This window comes from Nerophis ophidion, linkage group LG21 (genome assembly GCF_033978795.1).
Source record: "Nerophis ophidion isolate RoL-2023_Sa linkage group LG21, RoL_Noph_v1.0, whole genome shotgun sequence".
Classification (NCBI taxonomy): Eukaryota; Metazoa; Chordata; class Actinopteri; order Syngnathiformes; family Syngnathidae; genus Nerophis; species Nerophis ophidion.
The window spans coordinates 629303-654664 of NC_084631.1; the positions used below are offsets into that span (position 1 = coordinate 629303).

The following is a 25362-nucleotide window of genomic DNA, read 5'->3' on the forward strand; positions in this document are numbered from 1 at the left end:
TTCAATTTTTATTTAAATTTTATTTGATATACCATTGATATTTTTTTAATTATTATTATTATTTTGCATGTCACTATAAAGTTATATAAGCCTTGCTTGTTCAATATTTCATGCAAAACTTGTTTGGGTCCCTAGTAAAATTTGTTCAACCTTGGCCCGCGGCTTTGTTCAGTTTAAAATTTCGGCCCACTCTGTATTGGAGTTTGACACCCCTGATCTAAAATGACTTACGGGCCACTTTCAGGATCTGGCAGACCACCTAAAAGGATGTGCAGGCCACATTGAATAATGTAGGGGACCCCATTAAGCCACATAGCCCCCAGAACTGAAGTCTGACACCTGAGAGATGGACCTTGCCAACATATATGTTATTGAGAAGATGTTACATGTCCTGAAGAGTTAGAGGGCCAAGGTGGAGTGTGTGGCAGTGGTCTCTAACTAGGCTATCTGTGGCAGTGGTCTCTAACTAGGCTATGTCCTCATTTGCATGCTGGCCAATGAGCTTGAGCGTGGCTGATCCTCTGCCTGACCACCTGTTGCATCTTAGTCTTCCCTGCAGGTGCATCCTCCCAGCATGCATGGACGGCCGACAGGGAACAACTCTAAATGTCTCTCGTTTGGTGAAATGGAGGATTGATTGTGTGCAAGATGTCGATGAGAGCTCTTCCCGTAGTCGTGGTGAGTCTGGGGGGCGAGATGCTTTACATTCTGGACCAACGACTGGCAGCACAAAACACTTCCAGGGACAACTCGGAGAAAGGTAGCTTGATATGTTCTGTCCGTGTCCAACATCTTACTAATCTTTGTTTTCTTTGACAAAGCCGCAGGATTGTGGTCTGAACAAGACCGCCAAAGAGGTATAAAAGATCTGTTAATAATGTTATTCATGAATAATTCCTTTAAAGCACGGGTGTCAAACTCCATTGCATGTACTGCACGCCTTTTAAAGCTTCATGTTCTCTGATCACGCAACAAACATTATATCAACAAAACTATTTCCAAATGATGAGAATCAGGCATCCTAATCACTTGTCCCAGTTTTTAAAATCAAGAACTTAGGCATGGAGACTGTTTCTACAAACATCTGGGAAAGAATGGGCCGCTCTCAGTGACTTCCAGCATGGAACTGTCATAATATGCCACCTGTGCAACAAATCCAGTCGGAAAATTTCCTCACTCTTAAATAGTCCAAAGTCAACTTTATTATAATAAACGTGAAGAGTTTGGGAACAACAGCAACTCAGCCACCAAGTGGTAGACCAGGTAAACTGCCAGGGAGGGGTCAGCGCATAGTGCAAAGACTTTCTGCACAGTCAGTTGCTACAGAGCTCCAAACTTCATGTCACCTTCCATTTAGCCCACGTACAGTACGCAGACAGCTTCATGGAATGGGTTTCTATGGCCGAGCAGCTGTATCTAAGCCATACATCACCAAGTTCAATGCAAAAGCGTGGGATGCAGTGGTGTAAAGGACATCGCCACTGGACTCTAGAGCAGTGGAGACGCCTTCTCTGGACGGATGAATCATGCTTTTCCATCTGGAAATCTGATAGACCAGTCTGGGTTTGAGGGTTGCCAGGAGAACGCTACATTTCGGACTGCATTGTGCCGAGTGTGAAATTTGGTGGAGGAGGAATTATGGTGTGAGGTTCCTTAGTTCCGGTGAAAGGAATTTGAATGCTCCAGGATACCAAAACATTTTGGACAATTCCATGGGATGCACTTCAGGTTCATATGTGAGTAAAGGCAGGTGACCAAATACTTTTGGCTATATAATATATATTCCAAACATTTATTTTGTTAAAACAAAACAAAATACTTAAATATGTGCATCACGGACGTGACTCGGATGGCGGAAGCTGAGTGTCATGGACAATTTTCGGTCTTGAACCCCAAGATGCAGAACTGGCAGGCGAGGTGCAGGAAAACAGGACTTTAATGTAAAAAAAAAAAGTGCACATGCAAGGAAAACAGGAACCAGGAAACAGGAAACAGGCTAACGGGAGAAAGGAGACAGGCTACAGGATACAGGATACAACCATTGAGCCCTGACTGGAGGGCGAGGCAGGCATAAATAAGTAGCCTGATTGGCAATTGCAACCAGGTGTGCCAATCAGGGACAGGTGAGGGAAACTAGCGCTCAGGGAGACTTGCAGGAAATGGAACCAAAATAAGAGCGCTGATAAGAAATAAACACAAACACAGAGAAAAACCCAAACATAACCAAACTGTCAGTAACAAGTCTGACACTTGGGATCGAACTAGGAACCCTCAAGTTGCTGGCATGGCTGCTCTACCCACCGAGCCACGCCGTCAATATATTATATATGTATAATGTATAAGATGTAAAATATTGTGTCTGTACTTTATATGTATTTATGTATATATACAGTACAGGCCAAAAGTTTGGACACACCTTCTCCTCATTCAATGCATGTTCTTGATTTTCAAGACTATTTAGCGGAAGAGCGAGCGTCAGACGGAGCAGCTGAAAAGCAGTCTTCACTGAAAAATAAAGAAGTCGCCGCTATGTCCTTCCTTGACGGTCCTTGGAACCCGCACGACGGCTTGAGAAGTCTGTCACATATATGTATTTATTAATTTCCATCCATTTTCTACCACTTGTCCCTTTTGGGGTAGCTGGAGCCTATCTCAGCTGCATTCGGGCGATAGGCCGGGTACACCCCGGACAAGTCGCCACCTCATCGCAGGGCCAACACAGATAGACAGACAACATTCACACACTAGGGACCATTTAGTGTTGCCAATCAACCTATCCCCAGGTGTATGTCTGTGGAGGTGGGAGGGGCCTATCCCCAGGTGCATGTCTGTGGAGGTGGGAGGGGCCTATCCCCAGGTGCATGTCTTTGGAGGTGGGAGGGGCCTATCCCCAGGTGCATGTCTTTGGAGGTGGGAGGGGCCTATCCCCAGGTGCATGTCTTTGGAGGTGGGAGGGGCCTATCCCCAGGTGCATGTCTTTGGAGGTGGGAGGGGCCTATCCCCAGGTGCATGTCTTTGGAGGTGGGAGGGGCCTATCCCCAGGTGCATGTCTTTGGAGGGGGGAGGGGCCTATCCCCAGGTGCATGTCTTTGGAAGTGGGAGGGGCCTATCCCCAGGTGCATGTCTTTGGAGGTGGGAGGGGCCTATCCCCAGGTGCATGTCTTTGGAGGTGGGAGGGGCCTATCCCCAGGTGCATGTCTTTGGAGGCGGGAGGGGCCTATCCCCAGGTGCATGTCTTTGGAAGTGGGAGGGGCCTATCCCCAGGTGCATGTCTTTGGAGGTGGGAGGGGCCTATCCCCAGGTGCATGTCTTTGGAGGTGGGAGGAAGCCGGAGTACCCGGAGGGAACCCACGCAGTCACGGGGAGAACATGCAAACTCCACACAGAAAGATCCCGAGCCTGGGATTGAACTCAGGACTACTCAGGACCTTGGTATTGTGAGGCAGACGCACTAACCCCTGGTCCGCCGTGCGTATTGTAAATTAAGTCATAATGGTGTATTTCAATCAATCAATCATTGTTTACTTAAATAGCTTTAAATCTCAAGTGTCTCAAAGGGCTGCACAAACCACAATAACATCCTCGGTAGAGCCCACATAAGGGCAAGGAAAAACTCACCCCAGTGGGACGTCGGTGACAGTGACAATGATGACTATGAGAAACCTTGGAGAGGAACACATATGCCAAATCCCCCCTTTACCCCCCTCGTCCCCCCAGGGGACCGAAAGCAATGGATGTTGAGCGGGTCTAACATGATATTGTGAAAGTCCAATCCATAGTGGATCTAACATAACGGTGAGAGTCCAGTCCATAGTGGATCTAACATAACGGTGAGAGTCCAGTCCATAGTGGATCTAACATAATAGTGTGAGAGTCCAGTCCATAGTGGATCTAACATAATAGTGTGAGAGTCCAGTCCATAGTGGATCTAACATAACGGTGAGAGTCCAGTCCATAGTGGATCTAACATAACGGTGAGAGTCCAGTCCATAGTGGATCTAACATAATAGTGTGAGAGTCCAGTCCATAGTGGATCTAACATAATAGTGTGAGAGTCCAGTCCATAGTGGATCTAACATAACGGTGAGAGTCCAGTCCATAGTGGATCTAACATAAGGGTGAGAGTCCAGTCCAAAGTGGATCCTACAGTATATTGCTACTGGGGCGGCATGGTGTAGTGGGTAGAGCGGCCGGCCAGAAACCTGAGGGTTGCAGGTTGGCTTCTAACTATTGACATTCAAAAAATCGCTGCCGTTGTGTCCTTGGGCAGGACATTTCACCCTTGACCCCGGTGCCACTCACACCGGTGAATGAATGACAGGTGGTGGTCAGAGGGGGAGGGGCCGTGGGCGCAGACTGGCAGCCACACTTCTGTCAGTCTAGCCCAGGGCAGCTGTGGCTACTGATGTAGCTTACCACCACCATGGTGTGAATGAATGATGAGTCCCACTTCTCTGTGAGCACTTTCAGTGTCTAGAAAAGCGCGATAAATATCTACGTTTTTTTTTTTTAAATTGCTTAAAGGTCACAATGTTTTGTTTTATTTTGAAATGCCTCAAACTTGTTTTTTTTCCTTGAAAGAATAGCTGCAAATATCTGATCACTTGTGATTTCAATGCCTGTGACGAGGTGGCGACTTGTCCAGGGTGTACCCCACCTTCCACCCGATGCTAGCTGAGATAGGCTCTGGCGCCTCCCCGCGACCCCAAAGGGAAAAAGCGGTAGAAAACTGGATGGATGATTTCAAAGCAAGTTAGCCATCAATTTGTAGACACAATTATATAATAATAAAATGCAAAGGCGATTGTGTCAAAACATCATCAGGCGATTAGGAATGAATAAGTGCTAGAAGGAACACCTGCAACGTGGCTCTCGATGGAAACAGGTTTGACACCCCTGCTCTCAATGGAAACAGGTTTGACACCCCTGCTCTCAATGGAAACAGGTTTGACACCCCTGCTCTCAATGGAAACAGGTTTGACACCCCTACTCTCAATGGAAACAGGTTTAACACCCCTGCTCTGAAGGAAACAGGTTTGACACCCCTGCTCTGAAGGAAACAGGTTTGACACCCCTGCTCTGAAGGAAACAGGTTTGACACCCCTGCTCTCAATGGAAACAGGTTTGACACCCCTGCTCTCAATGGAAACAGGTTTAACACCCCTACTCTCAATGGAAACAGGTTTAACACCCCTGCTCTGAAGGAAACAGGTTTAACACCCCTGCTCTGAAGGAAACAGGTTTGACACCCCTGCTCTGAAGGAAACAGGTTTGACACCCCTACTCTCAATGGAAACAGGTTTAACACCCCTGCTCTGAAGGAAACAGGTTTAACACCCCTGCTCTGAAGGAAACAGGTTTAACACCCCTGCTCTGAAGGAAACAGGTTTGACACCCCTGCTCTGAAGGAAACAGGTTTGACACCCCTGCTCTCAATGGAAACAGGTTTAACACCCCTGCTCTGAAGGAAACAGGTTTGAAACCCCTGCTCTGAAGGAAACAGGTTTGACACCCCTGCTCTCAATGGAAACAGGTTTGACACCCCTGCTCTCAATGGAAACAGGTTTAACACCCCTACTCTCAATGGAAACAGGTTTAACACCCCTGCTCTGAAGGAAACAGGTTTAACACCCCTGCTCTGAAGGAAACAGGTTTGACACCCCTGCTCTGAAGGAAACAGGTTTGACACCCCTACTCTCAATGGAAACAGGTTCGACACCCCTGCTCTGAAGGAAACAGGTTTGACACCCCTGCTCTGAAGGAAACAGGTTCGACACCCCTGCTCTCAAGGAAACAGGTTTGACACCCCTGCTCTGAAGGAAACAGGTTTGACACCCCTGCTCTGAAGGAAACAGGTTCGACACCCCTGCTCTCAATGGAAACAGGTTTGACACCCCTGCTCTCAATGGAAACAGGTTTGACACCCCTGCTCTCATGGAAACAGGTTTGACACCCCTGCTCTCAATGGAAACAGGTTTGACACCCCTGCTCTCAATGGAAACAGGTTTGACACCCCTGCTCTGAAGGAAACAGGTTTGACACCCCTGCTCTCAAGGAAACAGGTTTGACACCCCTGCTCTCATGGAAACAGGTTTGACACCCCTGCTCTCAATGGAAACAGGTTTGACACCCCTGCTCTGAAGGAAACAGGTTTGACACCCCTGCTCTCAAGGAAACAGGTTTGACACCCCTGCTCTCAAGGAAACAGGTTTGACACCCCTGCTCTCATGGAAACAGGTTTGACACCCCTGCTCTCAAGGAAACAGGTTTGACACCCCTGCTCTGAAGGAAACAGGTTTGACACCCCTGCTCTCAATGGAAACAGGTTTGACACCCCTGCTCTCAAGGAAACAGGTTTAACACCCCTGCTCTCAATGGAAACAGGTTTAACACCCCTGCTCTGAAGGAAACAGGTTTGACACCCCTGCTCTGAAGGAAACAGGTTTGACACCCCTGCTCTCAAGGAAACAGGTTTGACACCCCTGCTCTCAAGGAAACAGGTTTGACACCCCTGCTCTCAAGGAAACAGGTTTGACACCCCTGCTCTCAAGGAAACAGGTTTGACACCCCTGCTCTGAAGGAAACAGGTTCGACACCCCTGCTCTCAATGGTAAACAGGATTGACACCCCTGCTCTCAATGGAAACAGGTTTGACACCCCTGCTCTCAAGGAAACAGGTTTGACACCCCTGCTCTCAAGGAAACAGGTTTAACACCCCTGCTCTCAATGGAAACAGGTTTAACACCCCTGCTCTGAAGGAAACAGGTTTAACACCCCTGCTCTGAAGGAAACAGGTTTGACACCCCTGCTCTGAAGGAAACAGGTTTGACACCCCTGCTCTCAAGGAAACAGGTTTGACACCCCTGCTCTCAAGGAAACAGGTTTGACACCCCTGCTCTCAAGGAAACAGGTTTGACACCCCTGCTCTGAAGGAAACAGGTTCGACACCCCTGCTCTGAAGGAAACAGGTTTGACACCCCTGCTCTCATGGAAACAGGTTTGACACCCCTGCTCTCAATGGAAACAGGTTTGACACCCCTGCTCTGAAGGAAACAGGTTTGACACCCCTGCTCTCAAGGAAACAGGTTTGACACCCCTGCTCTCATGGAAACAGGTTTGACACCCCTGCTCTCAATGGAAACAGGTTTGACACCCCTGCTCTGAAGGAAACAGGTTTGACACCCCTGCTCTCAAGGAAACAGGTTTGACACCCCTGCTCTGAAGGAAACAGGTTTGACACCCCTGCTCTCAAGGAAACAGGTTTGACACCCCTGCTCTCATGGAAACAGGTTTGACACCCCTGCTCTCAAGGAAACAGGTTTGACACCCCTGCTCTGAAGGAAACAGGTTTGACACCCCTGCTCTCAATGGAAACAGGTTTGACACCCCTGCTCTGAAGGAAACAGGTTTGACACCCCTGCTCTCAATGGAAACAGGTTTGACACCCCTGCTCTCAATGGAAACAGGTTGACACCCCTGCTCTGAAGGAAACAGGTTTGACACCCCTGCTCTCAATGGAAACAGGTTTGACACCCCTGCTCTCAAGGAAACAGGTTTGACACCCCTGCTCTCATGGAAACAGGTTTGACACCCCTGCTCTGAAGGAAACAGGTTTGACACCCCTGCTCTGAAGGAAACAGGTTTGACACCCCTGCTCTCAATGGAAACAGGTTTGACACCCCTGCTCTCAAGGAAACAGGTTTGACACCCCTGCTCTCATGGAAACAGGTTTGACACCCCTGCTCTGAAGGAAACAGGTTTGACACCCCTGCTCTGAAGGAAACAGGTTTGACACCCCTGCTCTCAATGGAAACAGGTTTGACACCCCTGCTCTCATGGAAACAGGTTTGACACCCCTGCTCTGAAGGAAACAGGTTTGACACCCCTGCTCTGAAGGAAACAGGTTTGACACCCCTGCTCTGAAGGAAACAGGTTTGACACCCCTGCTCTGAAGGAAACAGGTTTGACACCCCTGCTCTCATGGAAACAGGTTTGACACCCCTGCTCTCAATGGAAACAGGTTTGACACCCCTGCTCTCAATGGAAACAGGTTTGACACCCCTGCTCTGAAGGAAACAGGTTTGACACCCCTGCTCTCAAGGAAACAGGTTTGACACCCCTGCTCTCATGGAAACAGGTTTGACACCCCTGCTCTCAAGGAAACAGGTTTGACACCCCTGCTCTGAAGGAAACAGGTTTGACACCCCTGCTCTCAATGGAAACAGGTTTGACACCCCTGCTCTCAAGGAAACAGGTTTGACACCCCTGCTCTCAAGGAAACAGGTTTAACACCCCTGCTCTCAATGGAAACAGGTTTAACACCCCTGCTCTGAAGGAAACAGGTTTAACACCCCTGCTCTGAAGGAAACAGGTTTGACACCCCTGCTCTGAAGGAAACAGGTTTGACACCCCTGCTCTCAAGGAAACAGGTTTGACACCCCTGCTCTCAAGGAAACAGGTTTGACACCCCTGCTCTCAAGGAAACAGGTTTGACACCCCTGCTCTGAAGGAAACAGGTTCGACACCCCTGCTCTCAATGGAAACAGGTTTGACACCCCTGCTCTCAATGGAAACAGGTTTGACACCCCTGCTCTCAAGGAAACAGGTTTGACACCCCTGCTCTCAAGGAAACAGGTTTAACACCCCTGCTCTCAATGGAAACAGGTTTAACACCCCTGCTCTGAAGGAAACAGGTTTAACACCCCTGCTCTGAAGGAAACAGGTTTGACACCCCTGCTCTGAAGGAAACAGGTTTGACACCCCTGCTCTCAAGGAAACAGGTTTGACACCCCTGCTCTCAAGGAAACAGGTTTGACACCCCTGCTCTCAAGGAAACAGGTTTGACACCCCTGCTCTGAAGGAAACAGGTTCGACACCCCTGCTCTCAATGGAAACAGGTTTGACACCCCTGCTCTCAATGGAAACAGGTTTGACACCCCTGCTCTGAAGGAAACAGGTTTGACACCCCTGCTCTCAATGGAAACAGGTTTGACACCCCTGCTCTGAAGGAAACAGGTTTGACACCCCTGCTCTCAATGGAAACAGGTTTGACACCCCTGCTCTCAATGGAAACAGGTTGACACCCCTGCTCTGAAGGAAACAGGTTTGACACCCCTGCTCTCAATGGAAACAGGTTTGACACCCCTGCTCTGAAGGAAACAGGTTTGACACCCCTGCTCTCAATGGAAACAGGTTTGACACCCCTGCTCTCAAGGAAACATGTTTGACACCCCTGCTCTGAAGGAAACAGGTTTGACACCCCTGCTCTCAAGGAAACAGGTTTGACACCCCTGCTCTCATGGAAACAGGTTTGACACCCCTGCTCTCAAGGAAACAGGTTTGACACCCCTGCTCTGAAGGAAACAGGTTTGACACCCCTGCTCTCAATGGAAACAGGTTTGACACCCCTGCTCTGAAGGAAACAGGTTTGACACCCCTGCTCTCAATGGAAACAGGTTTGACACCCCTGCTCTCAATGGAAACAGGTTGACACCCCTGCTCTCAATGGAAACAGGTTGACACCCCTGCTCTGAAGGAAACAGGTTTGACACCCCTGCTCTCAATGGAAACAGGTTTGACACCCCTGCTCTCAAGGAAACAGGTTTGACACCCCTGCTCTCATGGAAACAGGTTTGACACCCCTGCTCTGAAGGAAACAGGTTTGACACCCCTGCTCTGAAGGAAACAGGTTTGACACCCCTGCTCTCAATGGAAACAGGTTTGACACCCCTGCTCTCAAGGAAACAGGTTTGACACCCCTGCTCTCATGGAAACAGGTTTGACACCCCTGCTCTGAAGGAAACAGGTTTGACACCCCTGCTCTGAAGGAAACAGGTTTGACACCCCTGCTCTGAAGGAAACAGGTTTGACACCCCTGCTCTGAAGGAAACAGGTTTGACACCCCTGCTCTGAAGGAAACAGGTTTGACACCCCTGCTCTCAATGGAAACAGGTTTGACACCCCTGCTCTCAAGGAAACAGGTTTGACACCCCTGCTCTGAAGGAAACAGGTTTGACACCCCTGCTCTGAAGGAAACAGGTTTGACACCCCTGCTCTCAATGGAAACAGGTTTGACACCCCTGCTCTCAAGGAAACAGGTTTGACACCCCTGCTCTCATGGAAACAGGTTTGACACCCCTGCTCTGAAGGAAACAGGTTTGACACCCCTGCTCTGAAGGAAACAGGTTTGACACCCCTGCTCTCAAGGAAACAGGTTTAACACCCCTGCTCTCATGGAAACAGGTTTGACACCCCTGCTCTCAAGGAAACAGGTTTGACACCCCTGCTCTCAAGGAAACAGGTTTGACACCCCTGCTCTCAAGGAAACAGGTTTGACACCCCTGCTCTGAAGGAAACAGGTTCGACACCCCTGCTCTCAATGGAAACAGGTTTGACACCCCTGCTCTCAATGGAAACAGGTTTGACACCCCTGCTCTGAAGGAAACAGGTTTGACACCCCTGCTCTCAATGGAAACAGGTTTGACACCCCTGCTCTGAAGGAAACAGGTTTGACACCCCTGCTCTCAATGGAAACAGGTTTGACACCCCTGCTCTCAATGGAAACAGGTTGACACCCCTGCTCTGAAGGAAACAGGTTTGACACCCCTGCTCTCAATGGAAACAGGTTTGACACCCCTGCTCTGAAGGAAACAGGTTTGACACCCCTGCTCTCAATGGAAACAGGTTTGACACCCCTGCTCTCAAGGAAACATGTTTGACACCCCTGCTCTGAAGGAAACAGGTTTGACACCCCTGCTCTCAAGGAAACAGGTTTGACACCCCTGCTCTCATGGAAACAGGTTTGACACCCCTGCTCTCAAGGAAACAGGTTTGACACCCCTGCTCTGAAGGAAACAGGTTTGACACCCCTGCTCTCAATGGAAACAGGTTTGACACCCCTGCTCTGAAGGAAACAGGTTTGACACCCCTGCTCTCAATGGAAACAGGTTTGACACCCCTGCTCTCAATGGAAACAGGTTGACACCCCTGCTCTCAATGGAAACAGGTTGACACCCCTGCTCTGAAGGAAACAGGTTTGACACCCCTGCTCTCAATGGAAACAGGTTTGACACCCCTGCTCTCAAGGAAACAGGTTTGACACCCCTGCTCTCATGGAAACAGGTTTGACACCCCTGCTCTGAAGGAAACAGGTTTGACACCCCTGCTCTGAAGGAAACAGGTTTGACACCCCTGCTCTCAATGGAAACAGGTTTGACACCCCTGCTCTCAAGGAAACAGGTTTGACACCCCTGCTCTCATGGAAACAGGTTTGACACCCCTGCTCTGAAGGAAACAGGTTTGACACCCCTGCTCTGAAGGAAACAGGTTTGACACCCCTGCTCTGAAGGAAACAGGTTTGACACCCCTGCTCTGAAGGAAACAGGTTTGACACCCCTGCTCTGAAGGAAACAGGTTTGACACCCCTGCTCTCAATGGAAACAGGTTTGACACCCCTGCTCTCAAGGAAACAGGTTTGACACCCCTGCTCTGAAGGAAACAGGTTTGACACCCCTGCTCTGAAGGAAACAGGTTTGACACCCCTGCTCTCAATGGAAACAGGTTTGACACCCCTGCTCTCAAGGAAACAGGTTTGACACCCCTGCTCTCATGGAAACAGGTTTGACACCCCTGCTCTGAAGGAAACAGGTTTGACACCCCTGCTCTGAAGGAAACAGGTTTGACACCCCTGCTCTGAAGGAAACAGGTTTGACACCCCTGCTCTCATGGAAACAGGTTTGACACCCCTGCTCTCATGGAAACAGGTTTGACACCCCTGCTCTCATGGAAACAGGTTTGACACCCCTGCTCTGAAGGAAACAGGTTTGACACCCCTGCTCTGAAGGAAACAGGTTTGACACCCCTGCTCTGAAGGAAACAGGTTTGACACCCCTGCTCTGAAGGAAACAGGTTTGACACCCCTGCCTTCAATGAAAACAGGTTTGACACCCCTGCTCTGAAGGAAACAGGTTTGACACCCCTGCTCTCAAGGAAACAGGTTTGACACCCCTGCTCTGAAGGAAACAGGTTTGACACCCCTGCCTTCAATGAAAACAGGTTTGACACCCCTGCTCTGAAGGAAACAGGTTTGACACCCCTGCTCTCAAGGAAACAGGTTTGACACCCCTGCTCTGAAGGAAACAGGTTTGACACCCCTGCCTTCAATGAAAACAGGTTTGACACCCCTGCTCTGAAGGAAAGACTTGTAGAAAATGAGCTCCAATGACACAACGCCTGTATTGACAGTGCTGAAGGACATCGTAGGGACCATGTTCAGCCAAGCCTTCATGGACGAGCTCCTGAAGCCCCAGCAGATGTATTCTCACAGGACCATGAAGGTGGTTCTGACCCGTTTGGCGCACGTCTCCATCATGAGACTCAACCCCGTCAGCATGGAGAAGGTAACAACTGGAAACTCCAGCAGCAGAATAATGATAAACATCAACACTTTCTCTGTCTGTGTTGGCCCAGTGATCAGGTGGCCACTTGTTAAAGTTAAAGTACCAATGATTCTCTGCATTTGACCCATCACCCTTGATCACCCCCTGGGAAGTGAGGGGAGCAGTGAGCAGCAGCGGTGACCGCACCCGGGAATCATTTTTGGTGATTTAACCCCCGATTCCGACCCCTTGATGCTGAGTGTCAAGCAGGCAGGTCATGGCTCACCTTTTTATAGTCTTTGGTATGACTCGGCCGGGGTTTGAACTTACGACCTACCCATCTCAGCGTGGACACTCTAACCACTAGTCCACCGAGTAGGCCGGGGTGTACCCCGCCTTCCGCCCGAATGCAGCTAAAATAGGCATTAGTACCCCCAGCCATACCAAAAAGGGACAAGCGGTAGGAAATGGATGGATCAGTGTTTCCCTCACATTCATTTATTTAGACTTAGACAAAATTTAACGATTCACAAAATAAATTGTTCCTTGAAATTGAGATTTGTGGCCGGAAACAAAGAAATCACATCTTATTAGCTTGGTCTGCCAGAGAATAAAATATCAATGTTGCCAACTTAGCGACTTTGAGGCCATTTCTTAGAGAATATTCCGACCCCTCTGTCAAACAAGGACTTGGACTTGGGATGTTTGTTCTCCGCAAAGGATGATTTGCACGAGCCAGGCGTGAACGTGAGTACATTATGGTTTATTTAACACTACACAAGCAAACTACAAAAAGGCAAACAAAGGGCGCGCACAATGGCGGAGAACAAATACTTGGCTACAAAAACAAATGACTAGAACAAAGGCTGTAAACTATAAACGTGAAACAAAAACACTTGCACTGTGGCATGAATAACAAACCAAAAACTTACGTGGCGTGGATAAAACAAACAGCATGCAATGGCATGAAGGAGTTGAGGTAAACATGGGTAAAGTGGGAAGTTGCCAGGGCGACTACCTGGTAACTGTGGCTTAAATAATAACTTTGATCATTTCTAACAGGTGTGAGGGCTGAAGACAGGGGCATGACTTGAGGGCAAGGTGACAATCAATGAGTTGGCATGGAGGCGAAAACAAACCAGGAAGTGCAAAAACAGAACTGAGTGTCCAAAAAACAAAACATACCATGACCAAACATAACGAAAACAAAACATGATCCATAGGCGTGACACCCTCCAGTTACTAGGCGTCTAACAATTCATGTATTTGCATTTTTCGGTACAAAGCCTTCGGTTCGGTACCAAATTCCCACACCAAAATGTTACAGACCACAAAACAACATCAAATGTGAAATTCTACATTAAAGATGTGGCAGGCCACTTAAATAATTTTACAAACCACAAAAAAACAAAATGATGTGAAATTCTACATTAAAGATGTGGCAGGCCACTTAAATAATTTTACAAACCACAAAAAAACAAAATGATGTGAAATTCTACATTAAAGATGTGGCAGGCCACTTATATAATTTTACAGACCACAAAAAAACAAAATGATGTGAAATTCTACATTAAGGATGTGGCAGGCCACTTAAATAATTTTACAAACCACAAAAAAACAAAATGATGTGAAATTCTACATTAAAGAGGTGGCAGGCCACTTATATAATTTTACAGACCACAAAACAACATCAAATGATGTGAAATTCTACATTAAAGAGGTGGCAGGCCACTTAAATAATTTTACAGACAAGGTTAGCTCTTAACAGGCCAAATTTTCTTGTTCTAGTGGCAGATCATTTTGCTTATTTCAAAATAAAATACCACTAATTGTTGTATTTTTTTGTTCTTGTTTTTGAACACTGACTTTTTGCAGGGTTGGAGTTGGGGGATAAATCAGCAAAAATGATTCCCGGGCGCGGCCACCGCTGCTGCCCACTGCTCCCCTCACCTCCCAGGGGGTGATCAAGGGGGATGGGTCAAAGGCAGAGAATAATTTGGCCACACCTAGCGTGTGTGTGTGACAATCATTGGTACTTTAAAAAGGCTTAGTGGCCACATGTGTGGACAGCACCTTTTAGCTCTTATGTCCAAAATTGTGTACACTACTGACTTGGGGTCTTATGGTCGCATATGTGGACACTTATACTGCCATCTGGTGGTGTCAGAAGAGTATAACATACAATGGAATTCGGGGGAAAAAAGTGTAAAAACAAGAATTAGCAGGTCACTAAACATGAAGTACACGTTTGTGTACTTATGGACTAAGTACATCATATCAAATGATGGCTCCTAGTGTTTATTCTAATTAGAGTCCAATAAGCCCAAATATCAAAGAGAAATTAAAAAAAGGGATGTAAACAAACAGCTTGGGCTTTAAGAGGTTTTAATCTGATTTTACAACAAAAAAAAATTGGCCCTACATTAAATATTGCACATGCATCACAGCCAATTATGCACATTAGACCTTGTGTTGATCTGGTATATTCCCAAAATTGTAGCACATATTATTTCACTATCGTGATTTCACTCACCGTTGAATGCTTTGTTTTTTTTTAAAATACTGAAATAGTTGTTTGAGCTGATGATCATGGCCTTCAAGTATCAAGTCTTGTTTTTTTCAAATACTGAAATAGTTGTATGAGCTGATGATCATGGCCTTCAAGTATCAAGTCCTCCTGTGCCCACGGCCTAAAGACCTGCTGCTCATCACTTACAACCACATGGACGCCATCAGGGGGTTTGTGAAAGGCACCCCCGTGCTCCTAAACAAGCTGGACCAGACACACAGGAGGATTATTGAGGTGTGAATAACTAAAATGAGTGAATGAGTAACTTGAAGGATTTCACTTTTGAACTATTTTCCTTCTCTCTGAAGATCTACTCCACTATGACGGCCGGTCAATTCCAGATTCTTAGACAGACCCTCCTCGCGTTCTTGCAGGACACCCACGTTCGGGTGAGTTTTGATGGATTGATTGAGACTTTTTTTAGTAGATTGCACAGTACAGTACATATTCTGTAAACTGTCAGTACAGTACATATTCCGTAAGTTGTCAGTACAGTACATAAGTTGTCAGTACAGTACATATTCCGTAAGTTGTCAGTACAGTACATAAGTTGTCAGTACAGTACATAAGTTGTCAGTACAGTACATCTTCCAATAAGTTGTTTAACTTGTGGGGGTCCTTGTTAATCAAGTCCTGCTAGTCCCCCGCTATCAGCAGTCATCCCACAACTGTTTTATTATTACTGCTCTGTGTTGCTTCACTCAGGTGGCCATGTTCCTCAAAAATCTCATCCAGAATCCCGACGGTCGTTTTGCACTGTCAGCATCAGGCCCAACGCCTCATGGGGTGGACCTTCCTGGATCCATCAGGCGAGTGACTGACTGACATTTAGTCCAATATTGGATTTGCCAGTAATAACTTGGACGAGGAACATAACAGCTAGTCCTTTGTTTATTGCTGTTAAATGGTGAATTTATAAATGTAATATTTTCATAGTTGGAGCCTAAAAAACTGTTAACAACTATATAGAGTACAGACCAAAAGTTTGGACACACCTCCTCATTCAATGCGCTTTCTTCATTTTCATGACTATTTATTGGCCAAAAGGTAAAGCAGGAGAAAGTGTCTAGAAATTGATTTTTGTTCCCACGTCTGGGCACTACTCGTTTTTTGCATTTTTGCATAGACAATGCCATTTTGGACCTGAGGTTAAAAGTTCTCCGCAAAATATCCTGGCAGTTTTTTTTGGAACAATAAATGTATAAAAATAGGAATGACAAAACAAAAATCTTATGCAGCTGTTTTTTCTTGGAAATGTATTTACATTCATTCTAGAAACAGAATCTCTCTAACAAATTGACATTAATACATATACTTAACATTTGAGACATTAATACATGTACTTAACATTTGAGACAAGTATCTAGATAGTCACTGAAGGCATATCCATATGAATCAGATGTAGAGTCAAATACAAATAAGGCAACAATACAAGTATTACACACTTTTCTTTAGTAAAGTAAATCTGTACAAAAGGGCTGCGAATCTTTGGGTGTTCCAAGATTCTCGATTCAATGTCGATTCTTGGGGTCGTTATTCCATTCAAAATCGATTTTTTTTTTTCAATTCAACGCGATTCTCGATTCAAAAACTATATTTTTCTGATTCAAAAGGATTGTGTATTCATTCAATACATAGATTTCAGCTGGATCTACCCCAGTCTGCTGACATGCTAGCAGAGAAGATTTAAAAAAAAAAAAGCTTTTATAATTGTAAAGGACAATGTTTTATCAACTGATTGCAGTAATGTACATTTGTTTATTTGTGCAAATATTGGACACAGTGTGTTGTCCAGCTTATGAGATGCCATGCAAGTGTAAGCCACTGTGACACTATTGTTCTTTTTTGATTATTTTTATAAATGTCTAATGATAATGTCAATGAGGGATTTTTAATCACTGCTTTGCTGAAATGATAACTAATATTGATACTGTTGTTGATAATATTCACTACTTTTGTTTTGTTCTGTGTGGTGTTTGTGTCTCCTCTCAATTGTTGTTTATTGCAGTTCTGAGTGTTGCTGGCTCAGCTTTGCTTTTGGAATTGGATTGTATTGTTATGGTATTGCTGTGTAGTGCTTTGTTGGATTGATTAATTAAAAAAAATAAAAAATCAAACCAAAAAAATAGTTTTTTAAAAAATGAGAATCAATTCTGAATCGGTCAACGTGAGAATCGCGATTCAAATTCAAATCGATTTTTCCCCACACCCCTAATAAATAGTCATGAAAATAAAGACAACACATTGAATGAGAAGATATGTCCAAACTTTTGACTTGTACTCTATATTTTTTGTATCATTATTAGAGCTCTATAGAGATGGAAAACCACCATATAAGTTATATATTTACAATGCAGGGTCGGATTTCCAATTCTGATTTTTTTTTGGTCAAATCCAATCTTTTTAGTGGCTGTTCACATTACAAATTTTATCTTTTTTGTCCTGTCCAGCTACTCGGCAAATCACATTGTTGATGCCCATATTTGTTGTACAGATTTACTTTACTAAAGAAAAGTGTGCAATACTTCTCTTGATGCCTTATTTGTATTTGACTCTACATCAGATTCATATCGATATGGGACAACTTTCAAAGCTCCAGAACAGTATTTTTCAACCACTGTGCCGCGTGTGCCGTGAGATACAGTCTGGTGTGCCGTGGGAGATTGTCTAATTTCACCTATTTGGGTTAAAAATATTTTTTGCAAATCAGTAATTATAGTCTACAAATGATGTGTTGTCTAGAGCTGGGCAGAGTAACCGTGTAATACTGTTCAATATCAGTAGGTGGCAGCCGGTGCTATTTGCTTTGTAGATGTCGGAAACAGTGGGAGGCAGCGTGCAGGTAAAATTGTGTCTAATGCTTAACTAAAAATAAGAAGAAAGGTGAGTGCCCATAAGACAAGGCATTGAAGCTTAGGGAAGGTAAACGAAAACAAAATGCTGGACGACAGCAAAGACTTAGAAGAATAAAAACAACTGAAACATTCCTGAGTTCTAAAACAAAGTAGTTGCGGGAAATATCTCTCAAAGGAAGACATGAAACTGCTACAGGAAAATACCCAAAAAAGAGAAAAGCCACCAAAATAGAAGCGCAATACAAGTAAACACTACACACGAGAAAACAGTAAAAGCCTCCTAATAAGTCAGGGTGGGACGTGACAGGTGGTGACAGTACACCTACTTTGAGACAAGAGCTACACTACATTGATGCATGCTTGCTTATGCTTTCAAGTCATTCACAACGATGACTTTTTACTGTCAACTGAAAGGTGTGCCTCTGGACTTTTTTCAACGCAAAAAATGTGCCTCGGCTCAAAAAAGGTTAAAAAACACTGCTCCAGAATATCAGTATTGGAAATGGAAAAAGTCAGGACATCCCTAATTTGTGACAAATCAAATCAAATTGTTTTAGATTTCCATTCAACCGTCGTCTCCTTCCTGTTTCTGCAGAATATTTGACACGAAGGGACGAAAAGTGCGAGAGGTCCACTTCCCTTCAGGAGGAAGTTACAGCGCCGCCAATAAAGAAGGATCCTTTGGCCTGCATGGAGACCGAGTCCTCAGACTGGGCATGAACATGTACTACAATTCCTGTCATCATTCACCTTGACTGCCAGCAGGCACCAGACATTAAAACAACATTGAGAATTAGATCTCAAACCTAACCTTCAAACAACATGCCTTTTGGCGACGTTTAATCAATGTTGGGTTCTGACGTTGATGTGGCCTTTGAAATGTGGTCCTTTACTGGCCAACAACATGGATCTAATGTTGGACATCTACCGTCTCTCACTTTACAAATCCAACTAGTTTCCAACATTGTTTAGAAGTCATTTTTAAAAAACATGTAGGCCTGTAGAGTATACCAGTACTAGTGTAGTATCGCACTACTAATGAATCATTTTTAAAAAACATGTATGTAGGCCTGTAGAGTATACCAGTACTAGTGTAGTATCGCGCTACTAATGAATCACAAACGGTACTAAACTCTATTTTTTTTAACAGGCATGACAGCGCGTTCTCACATCGTGACATTGTTGGTTTTACGGGCAGAGGAGCATGTTCGGCAGCACACAGTCACTGAGTACTTACAAGCAGACACAGTGTGTAGACAGAAAAGGGAGAACAGACACATTTTGGCTTAAAAACTAACGATAAAGGTAAGGTTATAACACTGAAACGCCCCCAGGAAGAGGCGCTTTAAGACATGGCTAGCTGGCTAACGGGTAACGTTCGTCCGAAATCGGCAGTGTTTTAGCTTCTTCTAAACCACTAATCTTCGCCTCCATGGTGACAAATAAAGAAAGTTTCTTACAAGTATCGTCCCCACAGGACGAGGAATAGCTAAACATGCTTCACCGGCGTCACAATGTAAACAAACGCCATGAGTGGATCTACACCTGACATCCACTGTAATGATACCAAGTACAATAGCATATCCAGTTGATACTACTATGATTACATCAATATTTTTCTTTTTTTAATTCACAAAACTAAGTAAATACGCCCCTGGACATATGAAGACTTTAAATATGAACGATAAGGTGGCGACTTGTCCAGGGTGTACTCCGCCTTCCGCCCGATTGTAGCTGAAATAGGCCCCAGCGCCCCCCGCGACCCCAAAGGGAATAAGCGGTAGAAAATGGATGGATGGATGTATGATCCTGCAACTAGTTGGTATCAGATAGATAACTACATTTGTGGAATCATTAAAAACTAATATAAAGTATTCAAACAAGAGAAGAATGAGTGATTATTACATTTGAACAGAAGTGGAGATGAACATGTTGGAAGTGAAAATAAGCCAATATTAACAGTAAATTAACAAGTGCATTAATAGTATTTTTTTTACAGCTTGTCTTTTCTAATCTTGACAAAATAATGGAATGATAAAAGACACAATATGTTACTGCAAATGTCAGCAGACTAAATTAGGAGCTTTTGTTTCTTTACTTCCTACTAAAAGACAAGTTTTCTAGTATGTTCACTATTTTATTTAATGGGACAAAATTGCAATGATAAACATGTGTTAAAGGCCTACTGAAATGAGATGTTCTTATTTAAACGTGGATAGCAGCTCCATTCTATGTGTCATACTTCATCATTTCCCCATATTGCCATATTTTTGCTGAAAGGATTCAGTAGAGAACATCGACTATAAAGTTCGCAACTTTTGGTCACTAATAAAAAAGCCTTGCCTGTATCGGAAGTAGCAGACGATGTGCGCGTGACGTCACGGGTTGTGGAGCTCCTCACATCTGAACATTGTTTACAATCATGGCCACCAGCAGGGAGAGCGATACGGACCGAGAAAGCAAAGATTTCTCCATTAATTTGAGCGAGGATGAAAGATTTGTGGATGAGGAAAGTTAGAGTGAAGTACTAAAAAAAAAAGACAGCGCAGTGGGAGCAATTCAGATGTTATTAGACACATTTACTAGGATAATTCTGGAAAATCCCTTATCTGCTTATTGTGTTACTAGTGTTGTAGTGAGATTATACGGTCGTACCTGAAAGTCAGAGGGGTGTGACCACGGGTGTGGTGACCGCCAGTGTCTCTGAGGGAAGCCACGCAACTGCCTCTTTGACAGGTGCACGAGGAACGACGCAAGCTCCGCTCATGTCTACGGTAAGAGCCGACTTATTACCACAATTTTCTGACTGAAAACAGCCGGTTGATATGTGGTCGGGAACCATTTTCGCTTGACCGCTCTGTTCTATAGTGAAGCTTCATCTTCGGGAATGTAAACAAGGAAACACCGGCTGTGTTTGTGTTGCTAAAGGCAATGCAATACACCACTTCCCACCTACAGCTTTCTTCTTTGACGTCTACATTATTAATTAAACAAATTGCAAAAGATTCAGCAACACAGATGTCCAGAATACTGTGTAATTATGCGATTGAAGCAGACGACTTATAGCTGGGATCGGGCTGGAAGAAAATGTCCGCTACAACCCGAGAAATCACGCTTCATCATACGCGGCATCATACCGATGTTGTCAACAGGATACTTTGTGCGAAATTTAAAATTGCAATTTAGTAAAGTAAAGCGGCCGTATTGGCATGTGTTGCAATGTTAATATTTCATCATTGATATATAAACTATCAGTAGTGGCTTCCAGTAGGCCTTTAATGTACCCTGAGATTTTTTAGTTGACATAAAGCCAATAATGCCATTTGTTTGTGGTCCCCTTTACTTAAAAAATAATGGAAAAGTATGTAAATACATTTTGGTAGCGGAGACAATATAATCAACGTTGTATCAATGTATTGTGCCTGCTGGGCTTCTGATGCATTTTATCCGGCTGATCCTCTTCCTTTGTTGTGTTTATGTGCTCCCCTTCAAAAGCTACACTGTCAACCTGGCAGTGGAACCCTCCAAGTCTCCCTCACTGAAGGTCATTATTATCCCACATAACAGGGCATGGACGCCACATCACATTATTCTTTCTCCTTCTTCAGACGGACAACTTAACACCCAACCTGCTGGCGAAAGAGGAGCTGAACCTGCTGGCCCGTCTGATGGGGAAGGTTGAGATGGACAATATGTCCGCTGGTGAAAGTGGCTTCCACATCAACCTGTTTGGTGCCGGCCAAGAGGATGACACGTCAGTGTTTATTTCTGCATCTGACTGCTCTGATTTGTGTTACAAACCCTCTTTCCATATGAGTTGGGAAATTGTGTTAGATGTAAATATAAACAGAATACAATGATTTGCAAATCCTTTTCAAGCCATATTCAGTTGAATATGCTACAAAGACAACATATTTCATGTTCAAACTCATAAACATTTTTTTGTGTGCAAATAATCATTAACTTTAGAATTTGATGCCAGCAACACATGACAAAGAAGTTGGGAAAGGTAGCAATGAATACTGATAAAGTTGAGGAATGCTCATCAAACACTTATTTGGAACATCCCACAGGTGTGCAGGCTAATTGGGAACAGGTGGGTGCCATGATTGGCTATAAAAACAGCGTCCCAGTCTTTCACAAGAAAGGATGGGGCGAGGTACACCCCTTTGTTCACAACTGCGTGAGCAAATAGTCAAACAGTTTAAGAACAACCTTTCTCAAAGTGACATTGCAAGAAATTTAGGGATTTCAACATCTACGCTCCATAATATCATCAAAAGGTTCAGAGAATGTGGAGAAATCACTCCACATAAGCGGCATGGCCGGAAGCCAACATTGAATGACCGTGACCTTCCATCCCTCAGACAACACCTCATCAAAACCCAACATCAATCCCTAAAGGATATCACCACATGGGCACACTTCAGAAAACCACTGTCACTAAATACAGTTTGTCGCTACATCTGTAAGTGCAAGTTAAAGCATACTATGCAAAGCGAAAGCAATTTATCAACAACATCCGGATACGCCGCACAGTCCATCTAAGATGGACTCATGCAAAGTGGAAAAGTGTTCTGTGGTCTGAGGAGTCCACATTTTAAATTGTTTTTGGAAATATTCGACAATGTGTCATCCGGACCAAAGGGGAAGCGAACCATCCAGACTGTTATCGACGCAAAGTGTAAAAGCCAGCATGTGTGATGGTATGGGGGTGTATTAGTGCCCAAGACATGGGTAACTTACACATGTGTGATGGTATGGGGGTGCATTAGTGCCCAAGGCATGGGTAACTTACACATCTGTGAAGGCACCATTAATGCTGAATGGTCCATACAGGTTTTGGAACAACATATGCTGTCATCTAAGCGCCATCTTTTTCATGGACGCCCCTGCTTATTTCAGCAAGACAATGCCAAGCCACATTCAGCACGTGTTACAACAGCGTTGCTTCGTAAAAAAAGAGTGCAGGTACTTTCCTGGCCCGCCTGCAGTCCAGACCTGTCTCCCATGGAAAATGTGTGGTGCATTATGAAGCGTAAAATAGGACAGCGGAAACCCCGGACTGTTGAAGGACTGAAGCTCTACATAAAACAAGAATGGGAAAGAATTCCACTTTCAAAGCTTCAACAATTAGTTTCCTCAGTTCCCAAACGTTTATTGAGTGTTGTTAAAAGAAAAAGTGATGTAACACAGTGGTGAACATGCCCTTTCCCAACTACTTTGGCACGTGTTGCAGCCATGAAATTCTAAGCTAATTATTATTTGCAAAAAAAAAATTACGTTTATGAGTTTGAAGATCAAATATGTTGTCTTTGTAGCATATTCAACTGAATATCTGTTCAAAATGATTTGCAAATCATTGTATTCTGTTTATATTTACATCTAACACAATTTCCCAACTCATGGAAACGGGGTTTGTGTTAAATCCTCATGCGGTGTGCTTGATCCACAGAGGAGCTGCGGGTGGCACTGAGGACTCATCAGGAGTGATAAGTATCCAAGCATTGAAGGTAAACTCAATATTTCTTACGCACCTATTTGGAGATTTGTCATGTTTTTTCATTTCCTTTTTTTTTTAGGATGAATATTCCGCAACTCAGCTGTCTCAAATAGCCAGACTTTTTGCAGAACAAGAGGCTACCAGTGAAAAGGTGAACAGCAGCAAAGGAGACAACTTGCTCGCCATGATGGACGACCTCTGACCCTTGTTTTTGGTTTCTGTTAGTCACTGTGACATGTTACTGCTTCAGCTCAATGGGGCCTAGCATGCAAAACCAACCTTTCCTACCTACTGGTACCTGCTGTCCTGTGTTTGGGATCCGCATAAATCCAGAAAATTCTATATTATTCCTTATACATATTTATTGTCTTCTTTCACACTTCCAGTAAACCATTTAGAATTCAGTGCATTTTTGTCATTAGCCGGTTATCAATATACGGTACAGATTTACCCAAAGTGCTCCGCTCTTGCCATTTCTAATACAAAGTAGCATAAATAGTTGGAACTTGTCAGTAGACTCCATATGGAAGCGCTAAAAACTACAACAATGATGGCGGGAGAAGACAGATCCTGAAAAGACGGTCAGGAGCCGGCTAGAAAACGGTCTGTTGCATTTTATGTAGACCTCAAGGAAGTGTTTTTCAAAGTAGAAAAGTAATCGCAATATTACCCCTTTGATGGCTAAATTGGCTACTAAGTTAAAGTACCACATCCATCCATCTTCTTCCGCTTATCTGAGGTTGGGTCGCGGGGGCAGCAGCCTAAGCAGGGAAGCCCAGACTTCCCTCTCCCCAGCCACTTCGTCTAGCTCTTCCCGGGGGATCCCGAGGCGTTCCCAGGCCAGCCGGGAGACATAGTCTTCCCAACGTGTCCTGGCTCTTCCCCGTGGCCTCCTACCGGTTGGACGTGCCCTAAACACCTCCCTAGGGAGGCGTTCGGGTGGCATCCTGACCAGATGCCCGGACCACCTCATCTGGCTCCTCTCCATGTGGAGGAGCAGCGGCTTTACTTTGAGTTCCTCCCGGATGGCAGAGCTTCTCACCCTATCTCTAAGGGAGAGACCCAAACTCATTTCCGACTACTTGTACCCGTGATCTTGTCCTTTCTGTCATAACCCAAAGCTCATGACCATAGGTGAGGATGGGAACCTAGATGGACCGGTAAATTGAGAGCTTTGCCTTCCGGCTCAGCTCCTTCTTCACCACCACAACGGATCGATACAGCGTCCGCATTACTAAAGATAGTAATATAGATTATAATAGCACATTCTTCACATAAAACGGTACTCTGTTGTTGACTTTTGGACATAGCATTCAGTTTTATGCCCAGTTTACAGCTGTCATAACTTTTTCATTGTTAACATACTAAATATACTGTAGTCTTCATTTGATTTGGTGACAGGGTTAATTCACAAAAATACAATACTTTTACTGTACTATATGTTATCTGATTTTTAAAATGCAAAATAAATTTAATACAAAAATAATATTGATTCATTACAATTTATTTTGAATGAAGGACATAAAATGTATTATTTATTAAAACATGTTTTGTTTATACTACCTTATAACTTTTTATTTATGTATTGCAACTAACAATGAAATTATGGAATGGATTCACAAGAATCAAACAATGTACTAATAGGATCCACTTCCAGAAACTCTTTAAACTTAAAAGTGTTTACAAAGTACAAAGAAAAAGAACCATGATAAACATTATTAATTTATTTAATCCATCCATTCATTTTGTAGATAATCTTCTCATCCCACCATATGAAATATAAATTACTCTACCAATTATTATGTATTTGTTTATTTATTTGTATTATTAATTATGAAGTATATTGTGGATACATTGACAACAGGGGGTGAACAAAAGTTTTGGCAACTGTTATGTAAAGGAACAGACAACATCCCTGGCCAGCCCCTCAGGGTGTGTTCACCAGAGCTGGCTGACGTACTTGCTGACATATACAACTTGTCACCAACACAAGCTGTTGTGCCCACCTGCTTCAAGACCACCACCATCGTGCCCCTGCCAAAGAAAAACACTGTGACC

The 25362-nt window shown here is 44.5% G+C and overlaps 2 protein-coding genes across 3 annotated transcripts in view; one reads left to right on the forward strand and one right to left on the reverse strand.

Moving 5' to 3' along the window:
* The window catches only part of zc3h12ab (zinc finger CCCH-type containing 12Ab), a 59316-nt gene that overhangs the window by 29376 nt on the left and 4578 nt on the right, over nt 1–25362 (reverse strand). The gene's annotated exons all lie outside the window — the stretch shown is intronic.
* On the forward strand, nt 543–25362 carry oscp1a (organic solute carrier partner 1a). Of its 2 annotated transcripts, XM_061881524.1 has the most exons (11): nt 543–760; nt 822–857; nt 12244–12398; nt 15013–15180; nt 15255–15335; nt 15652–15755; nt 18397–18525; nt 21297–21345; nt 21410–21555; nt 23257–23314; nt 23384–25357. In XM_061881524.1, the coding sequence occupies exons 1-11, from the start codon at nt 649–651 to the stop codon at nt 23504–23506; spliced, it is 1161 nt and encodes a 386-aa protein (XP_061737508.1). In that variant the 5' UTR covers nt 543–648; the 3' UTR covers nt 23507–25357. The 2 variants fall into 2 exon arrangements, with proteins under 2 accessions (XP_061737508.1, XP_061737509.1); XM_061881525.1 differs by lacking the exon at nt 822–857 and having other exon boundaries at nt 23384–25362.

Excerpts from the sequence above, each read along its gene's own strand:
- oscp1a (XM_061881524.1), top strand. The coding sequence starts at position 649 with ATGTCGATGAGAGCTCTTCCCGTAGTCGTGGTGAGTCTGGGGGGCGAG. Across the intron at positions 18,526-21,296 it reads CTCAGACTGGGCATGAACAT|CTACACTGTCAACCTGGCAG; the intron begins GTACTACAATTC and ends CCCCTTCAAAAG. Across the intron at positions 21,346-21,409 it reads CCAAGTCTCCCTCACTGAAG|ACGGACAACTTAACACCCAA; the intron begins GTCATTATTATC and ends CTCCTTCTTCAG.